The 9,154-nt window shown below is 42.3% G+C and overlaps 1 protein-coding gene across 5 annotated transcripts in view; it reads right to left on the reverse strand.

The window, feature by feature from the left end:
• The window catches only part of SLC22A15 (solute carrier family 22 member 15), a 48,970-nt gene extending 40,053 nt beyond the window's left edge, over positions 1-8,917 (reverse strand). For 2 of the 5 annotated variants that reach the window (XM_010395960.3, XM_019283762.3), the window contains exon 1: positions 8,616-8,916. In XM_010395960.3, coding sequence (XP_010394262.2) covers positions 8,616-8,702 — 87 coding nt within the window. In that variant the 5' untranslated portion in view covers positions 8,703-8,916. Of the gene's footprint in view, positions 1-6,554; positions 6,659-8,615 lie in introns of all 5 variants that reach the window. The other 3 variants (XM_039558676.1, XM_039558684.1, XM_010395961.4) reach the window with 3 other exon arrangements.
• Between the last annotated feature and the right edge of the window lie 237 nt (positions 8,918-9,154).

Here is a 9,154-nt window from a genome sequence, read left to right on the forward strand (position 1 = left end):
CAGATGCCAACTCTTAGAGCCTCCCCTCCTACAGGTTTGTGGAAAATATCCCTCTAGCTTCCCCTTCGTGTTCCAAATATCCAAACATACACCTCTCAGCTCTGTTTCACACTCAGTGTTATTTTGGTGGGCAGTGGCAGCAGCAGGGATTTGTTGCTCCTGCTCAGCCTGGCAGGAGCATGTGCCCATTAGTCAGGTGACTGCTGCCATACACAGACAAGGGCTGCTTTACTTTCCAGGGGCAAACACTGGCATCTGAAGAGCAAATACCTTCATTGCACAAGCTTTCTGCAACAGCAGTCCAAGTGACTCAGTCAGAGGTACACATCTCTGTCTGACAGAGCCAAGGGAACACAGCACCCTCACTCACATCACAGGTCGACAGGCCTCTGAACACGAACAATGAAGCTGGAAGTGTTATTTTTCTGCCTTTAAAAACACAAGGCAAAAAGAAAGCTCACAGACAGATAAGCTAGAGAAACAAGGCAACACATATGAACCAAAATTACAAAAAGCACTGTTAACACTACCTCTGCTTCAACAGGAATATTCAAGGAAGTCAAACTACATTCATGTGCAATCAAGCGCCAAGGCTCTGCAGTCAAATACCAGCTATATGGTTTCACCAATATGACATCGAAAGTGCCACTCCCCTCTTCCTATGAGGAAAAGGACTTACAACAGGACAAAGTAAGGAAGCGCTGTAAGGTCCTATTCCAATTTATGTATTCAATGCAAAGCAGCCCAGGATTGGACTGTCTCAATGGCATTATAGGATAACAGGAAAAAAAAAGTCAGCAACTGCTGGCAAAAAGAAAGCAGGAACTGTGGGCTGACAAGTATCATGGTTCAGACCTGTTTCCACAAGCATGATTATTCTTTTGTCTACATTTCATGTTTGACCCTCTTTCTTTCCATAATTTCCAGCCTGTGTTGGCTATGAACTTATCTGAGTCACAGGCAGTATTTTAAGAGATCAAAGTCCTCATCTTTCCATGCTGTTTCGGGACACTGCCAAGGAATACTGGGTGAGCATCCTGGTCCCACAGAGGCAGTTTTCCGAAGACTGTAAGAGCATATTCTTGGCTAAAGCATTTAACTTGGTAATTCACTGAGTACTTCCAAAGTTTTTGTTTAAGTATCCAGACTAAAGGACAATGCTGCCATTTGTACAAGCTACTTTGATTTATTTATTAATTTTAAGGACATGTCTGAGGGTAAGCAATTAGATCTACTTGTGTTTTGTTTGTGGGTTTTTTTAAACTGAAAAATATCTTCTGTTTACTACTATTTCAGAACAACATGATGCTCCAGAGCTGAAAAGATATATTTTTTCCAGATTCATCGTGGAACTTACTAAACCACTGATTTTAAGCTCAGAGCCTATAGGCCTCAGAATTCCCAGAATTATTTCTCAAAAGTGTTCAGAAAAATAATTAAGAATTACAAATTTCAGCATTCTTAAATTTACTGTAAAAGCTCTTAACTCCTTCAGTAGGAAGTCCATCAGGGGTCTACAAATTAAAATACATTAAAGAACTCTGGTATTTATCTATTTTTAAGACACCAGTAACTAAACATCACACCACAAAGTCTGATAAGCTATACATACAACTCTTTCCATCTTCCCCTATATGAAGATCTCAAAAGTTTCACTGAGCCTTCCAAGGCAAATTCTTAATACTCTTTCATCCTGAGCCTGAAAATGACCAAGTGAACACAATGTTTAACCAGGTTAAATTGCAAACTTAGTCAGAGATCAAACTGTAAACAGACGAGACCTAAAAAACAGATGTTATTGCTCCAGAGGGACTCCAGTCCCACTGGGCTAACACTTGGAAAAAGCAAACAGAGGTTTTGCTTAATGCAAACAATACACATGAAGCGCTATCTTGCAGAAGTAATTATATTAACTGCTCCAGTTAAAATAACAAAGATATTTGAGAACACAAAACTTTATCTATGTCAGAAATAAGGAGCAACTATCTCATTCAAGTTGGAAACAACTATTCTGAGTTCAGTTACACACCTACTAATTCTCTCACCCAAGAGGAAAGGAAATTAGAGCCTCTAAAATGGCGACGTGTCAGTGAGAAGTGCCTTGATATTCCTAGTGGAAAAACACAGGTAATTTATTGCCTATAAAACACGGGAAGTTAGAAACTGTGTGTACACAGAGGCAGGAAAGAAGGAATGGGAAATAATGTGTCATAATACAAATATTTTTAACCCACAGTGTTTGCTACCTAGTAGAATTATGCCTGTTAACTCCCAGGCTGCTCTTCCAAGGGCGCTCAGAGGACAGACTGGCTAGATGGATTGTAGTTTGCCGGGCTGAAAGGCAAATAGCAGAAGATGGGATTGCTTCAGCTCCCACTGAATCTAAATACCATCCCATTGCACCAAACATTATACCTAATAACTTTATTATTAATAATCTGAAAACATCTCCCCGTATGTTTTACCCACAGCCTACACAAAGACGACAATCACTATTGGCACAGTGCCTCCCAGGCACCTTCCCTTCCCCGTTGTTAAAAAGACTTTGCAAAAATCAAGGCATTCAGCCACAGCTCCAGTAAAGAGCCCAGAGCAATTTCCTTCGGACAACTTCACTCTACACAGTATGTAGCCACCTTCCTCTAAAAAAAAAGAAAATTGGGTTTTGGTTTGCTTTTGGGGTTGCTTTTGTTTTTTTTTTTTTTTAAATAGGCAGAATACTCTGCTACCTTCCCTCTGTTGGTAAGCCTTCAGAATGCCTACTTTGTGCCTCTCCCAAAACTCATGCTTCTTGCTATGCCCATCAGCAATAATTCTGTTAAGGTCTTCACAACAGCACATTGAACAGGCATCTTCTCGGACTGAACTGCACAGAAGCTGATGTCGGCCTTCTAAGTTAAATCGCAAAAGCTGAGTAGAGGTGTTGATACAGATACCCATGCATAGAATGTCTGGTTTAGTGTCAGAGTGAATGTTGTGGTCATTAGAAGAGCAAGAACACCCAGCAACTGCAAATGACACTTAAAAACACTTAAATATGAGCTCAATTGCATGTGCTTTGCAGTTTGGATGCAGCTAAAGAAGGGAAGGTCTTAGAGTTATAACTAACATTTCTTCTCTACCCCAAGCTTGCTCTGTGGTTTGATTAAGACACAACGTAACTTGGAGGGAAGATGAAGATGTCAGCACCTGATTAGGTATTTTTACCTTCCCTCCACTAAGAATTATTTTGGAAAAAAAACCAAACAAAAGCAAGTTAGCTATTTCAAAGTAATCGGTAAGGAAGCTGTTGTTAGCATCCAGACTTCTGTGCTGTATCTGAGAGTTAAGGACCCCATTCCTAATAAGGCATGTTACAGCCCAGCATTGTTAGTTCAGGTCTTCTGCAGAAAATAGCACAATGTCTGCATCAGCTGCATTCATGTTTTTAAAGGTTATAAATGTGGTATCATTAAAGGTAGGTGATTGTCTCTCTTAAGGGACAGCTAGTTATGGATATGAAAGAAGTAAAGGACTAAGAGACCAAGGATTGTTGGTTAGCACCACTGAAATCAAATGTCACACATGAACAAACAACTACCTTTTTTTCTTGAAAGATTTCCCCCACCCAGTTGAAGTAAATGGTAGGATTTGTCTTCACTTAGAAGTTCCATCAACTTTCAGATGGAAATATTCTTAGCTAAATGAGTAGCAGCACATCTTTATGCATCAATAGTTTACATACTCATACCCACCTCATTTATTTGTCCTCCCAAACAGAAGTATGCTATACCAGATCAAGGATTTATATGCAGTGATGCAAGTACTCTAAAAGCCTTCATCACATTTACAAGGAAAGCAACACCATCCTTCAGCATAAGCACGTTCTGAGTAAGATACAATGCACAAAAAGACGTGGGAATACAAAGCTTTCCTCAAGAAGAACATTTCGGTCCCTACTTCTTTTGTTTGTACTCATGCCACATTTGAAACCTCTCTCCCACAGAAGTGGCTGCACATGTCTGACACACATTCTGCATCTGCTTTATTGAGAATCAGAGGGACTTGAAACTCTTATCCCACAGACATACAAAAAAACCCCTGAACACTGAGGTAATCAAACTCAAAAAAGGTTACACAGAAATTCTGAAAATCCTTTTTGCACCTGCCACATTGCTCACTTACTTACAGACACTTGTAGCTGAATTGTGTCTAAGTTACAGCACAAGTAACTTTGGATAAACACCATACCTGTCATGATGCCCCTGTAACAACTGCAGCACAATACGCCATCAGTTGTAATGCAATTTGTGTAGTATGCCCCTCCTTCCTTAATTTTAAATTGTTCATTATATTTCCAATTTGTTTCGCTTTTCCTGCTCAGATAAAGTCTGAATAGCATACATCGTCAAGGACTGGGAATAAGCTGTTCAATGTCAGATCAAATCTGGCTAGTTCAAAGAACAGTTTAAGAGATTAATGCAAATGTAAATATTAAAAGAAGATTCACTGACAAAGTATTTCATGACTGTCATTGCAACTACAGCGTGATGTCTCATGCCATTAAAAGAGGTAGAGTATGTACAGGGTGTAGATAAGAAATGTCAAGAAACAATTAAGCAAGGCTACATAGGGGATCACATCTGCATCCTGTCTGAAGACACACACTATTTCTTCTGAATTATTTCTAGAGATTTGGAATGTGGAAGCCTGCCTTACTTAAGCCACATGCCCCAGAATGAGCTTTCCCTCAAAACATTTGTGCAGATGGGACGATTAAAGACCATCTTTCTGCACTGGAATATTGTAATGACAGAAGTCATACAAGATATTGTTGTCAAAGGTAAAGTGATGCTAGCAACACCACTCATTACAGCTGCACTGCATCACAAATAGTTTGTTTCAAGGCAAAGGTATAATTCAAGCAACTTGATAAAACTATCTTAACTGTTTTTACATCCTCCTTTCTGTTAGTAAGGAGTTCCCAAGATGGATGGAACAGCCACCCTTGGTAATTATCCATATTGCTGGGCAATGCACATTACTCAAATTAAGGCAAAGCCTTTTCAGCTGCGCAAACAAGAACTCCCTTTTAAACTTAAACATGTTTTTAAAAGCCTTTCAGTAGAAATACAGTAAGAGCACATTTCCATTCTCAGTTTGGACTTGGGCAATCCTGTGGCTCGGATTCACTGGCAAAGGGCAGACTCGTTCAACCACATATTTTGAATCACAAGAGACAAAGAAACTTTTCATTTTTAAATATGTTTGTGTGCTCTTAAGTGTCTGATCAAGGTGTGGGATTTTGTCTCACGTTGCTACACACACTCAACAAACACCAAGACTATTCTTTAATAATACTTCAACATAATTTCTTCAAAAGATTGCGACAACCAGTAATCAACAGGTATCAAGTACTCACTTTTAGCTCAAAATAAACTCCTAAGTATTTTAAGTGTTGTCAGCTCCCTTTGTTTCTTCCTCACTTTTTTAAAGGTATACTAGAAATGCAGGATTAATCCAGCCTCAAATTCACATCATTAGTCAATCTTCACGTTCTTCAGGTAAGTCCGGTCTTTGTGTAATTCCAGATAATTTGGAAATTTTTTTCTCTACAGTAGCTGTTGTCAGTCCATTATAAAGTTAGCAACCACTGCTACAGAATATACCTAAAGATCTTCCAAATTCCTGTTAAGCTGGTAGTGGATAAGCCAGGCATACCTTAATACAGTAACAGCTCAGCAGGTTAACAAATAACAGCAGCAGGTAGCAGAGGAATAACAGAAATCAGGGAAGATGAAAGAAGGAGCCCGCAAGACTTATACTTAATCTAGTTTTACACTGATAACATAGAAGAACATTTTTCTAATTGCAAGCAACCTGGAGGTTTTTGTCAGAATTGTCAGTAAGCTCATTCCACATATTAAGAACTAGTTCACTCAAGCCCACGTGAAAATGGACTCGTGCACCCCTATACACAGAATTGTTTGGTAGAGTTTGCCTCAAAGAAGCTAAACCATGTCTGTAATTAGAATTCAGAGACCAGATACATTAGCATATCAGTAAGACTACATGGTGGAAGTAGCTTACTGTAGAAATTTATATTTAAAAAAACCCCACTAAAATGAGGGGAAGTACTTATAAAGTATGAAACTCAAAGAGATTAGTAACATGCAGAGATGAAAAAGCACAAAAGCCCACAAAGAAAGCAAGTGCACCTGCTGGGAATCTCACTGGGAAGGGAAAGCACAGAGTCTAAACTCTGGATATTGGCAACAAAGATGAAGGGACTTGACACAGCAGACAAATATTTTTCACACATCAGGTATTCTTATCTTTAAGAATGTAAAAATATGTTTTATACCTACAGGCCAATATGAAAATATAGGCCAACTGAGGGAGCACATGGAAAGGGACAAGGAAACTAGCAATAAAATGGAATAATCAGTCTGTGGCACAGCCAGTGACATAGACTACCAGGAGTTCTCGTTCTGCTGCCATATGCTGCATCTAATCCACTAAAGGAGCCCACGACTACCTAGATCTACACCACACACACAAGATACATTACTTACCTTCAGGTCCATCCTCCAAAGGCTGGACCAGACAAAACACTAACACCAGTTGTGAAATCTGCCTTCAGTCTTGCTCTCGCACATCCCAGTGACACATTACGTAACTTGGCACCAATAAAGGAACACAAAAAGCAATCAACCACCCAAGCAGAAACCAGTTGAAAAAGTCCACATCTATTCATGAACTGAAAGACAACAAGCTTCACATCTAAATTCTTTACAGACGCCTTTGCCTGCATGATCTGAAGAAAACCTACCAGTCAGAGGACTATCCTCATTGGTACAGTTCAAGAATTAAAGATAACATGAGAAGAAAAAAAAGCAGACCTGCAAACCTGCTATCTTTCCTTCTTTAGTTATTCTGAATTAGTTCCACGATTTGCAAAGATCCTTCTGTTTACTTCTCCCATGAGAAATGCAAGTTAATCCATTAAAAACAAAACAAACGAACACAAACATTACAGAACAGCTGACCCATACTACTTAAAATTCTGAAAACACAGAGCACTTGTCAGGGTTTGCAGTACATTCCAGAACACGACCAGCACTGGAAGAAAAAGTAACTATTGCTTCCTTGATTCCTAATCTTCAGTGAACATATACATTTTCTAGCTAGCCAGCCAGCCAGCAGAACAAGCTCTAAGCAATGTCTAATATTAAGGAATTAAATAGCTAAATCAGTAAAAAAAAAAAAAAAAAAAGAAAAAAAAAACAGTACAAGGAAATAGAACCCTACAAAGCTTTTGCTGATTATCATTGTAACTTTACAACCAAGTATAGAGTTCCCATCCAACAGGACTGGGCATCTGAAATTTCTTTGGTCATCTCATAAAGCTTCTTAATATTTCGGTCAGTCTAGGGGAACTAGGGTTTGCCAGGAGAAGACATCTTCAGTCTCAAAGCTCATGACTGGAAGTTCTTGATTACTACAAAATATGGGTCAGCAGAGGTGGGAGGACAGTTAAGTTCCCCTCTTCCTTCCTGCAACCATTAAACTTCCACAGTGGAAGTAACCCAGCACTTGTCAACCTAGCTGAATTCATGACAATGAAGATTTTGATGCTAACATGGAGTAAACCAGACTTTTGCCACATTCAAACCATACTTCAGTCCTAGGCCTGACTGTGAAGGTGTACTTATTATTCTTGTCTTCCTTCCTTCCTTCCTGTCCTCACAAAGATGAAGCAAAACTGAAAGGCAACAAACATGGCTGCAGAGCACATCACTTGCTCATGCAATCTCTGAAACTCTCTCCAAAGAGAGTCTCTTCTAGAGCACTGGAAGAGTGCTCTCTTCTAGCACTCTACTGTTACTTTGGACTCCACTTTTATCACAAAATTTAAGAGAGTTCCAGATTTGTATCTCCCAAACCTGACTACCCAAAATGTAGGGCTTCATCCAAATAACTAATGGAGACACTGTCCCTGTATTCCAAGAGTTAAGTCGAGGCTAATCAAAGCACCATAAGCAATCAACACCTGTCAGCTGGTTACATGAGAGCTTCTGCACACAGAGGTCTCAGTGGCCACCTGTCACTTTATCAGTGACAATCAAACCACACGCAACCTAGAAATCCCCAGTCTAGGCCATTAACTCCAGGTTGCGCAGGATTCCCAGCAGAGCTTCTCACAGAAGTCAATGTTGTCCAGTCCAGGTCATGGAAGCCTCGGTTGAACTTCACCCAGCCCTTCACCTGACCAGCTCCTAATATGTTCCACGAGTGACACAAGGTGTAACCACTCAGGCAATGCGGCACAGAGAGCATCAGCTGCTTGCCCCAAATACACTCTGCAGAACTGAGCACTGCCTTTGGGCAGAGGTCACCTGTGTCCCAGGAGCGCAGCACGATACTGCAGGACAGACCCAGAGGGGAAGACTTGTTACTGCCACCAGCAGCCCTCAGCAGAAGCCCTCCCACACCAGCCTTCGCACCAGGCAGCACTCACCGCATGGACATCCACCCAACACCTTGGGAACAGCTGTCCACTGCACCCAGAGCATTGCCCTCCCGGCACTGCTTCCCCCTCGGGACAAGAGCGGGCGGGAAGGGCGGCCTCTCACCTGGAGGAGCACGGCCAGCAGAACGCACAGGTACACTTGATAAGGGCCCATCTGCCCCACCAGCGGGAATGCCTCCTCCACCTCCATCCCGCTCCCCGCCCGCCGCGCAGCTCCTACGAGCGGCCGCCGAGCAGTGCATCCCCGGGGCGAGACGGGGCGCGGAGCGGCGGCCGGGCCCTCGCGGAGCTGGAGCAGAAGGAGAGGAAGGAGGAGGAGGAGAAAGAGGAGGGAAGGGCGGGAGGCGAGATGCGGTGCTCATGCGCAGGTTCCGGGGAGAGCAGCCGGGATGCGGCCGCCTCCCTCCTTCCCGGGCGGCCGCTGGGGAAGCGGAAACGCACTCGACCTTAGCGCAGGCGCACGGCCCGGGATTAAATTATTTGGGATGGGGCTGTGTGAGGAGCCGTGCGCAGAGCGGTTGGGATGGGGCTGTGTGGGAGCGCTCTCAGGGAGGCAGCGCCGAGGTGCCTCGGGCAGGGTCCCTTACAGTGAGCGGGCTGGGCACTGGGGAGGTGCGTGCCAGGTGCGCGGGGCGATGCGCC

This window comes from Corvus cornix, chromosome 1 (assembly GCF_000738735.6).
Source record: "Corvus cornix cornix isolate S_Up_H32 chromosome 1, ASM73873v5, whole genome shotgun sequence".
Taxonomy (NCBI): Eukaryota; Metazoa; Chordata; class Aves; order Passeriformes; family Corvidae; genus Corvus; species Corvus cornix.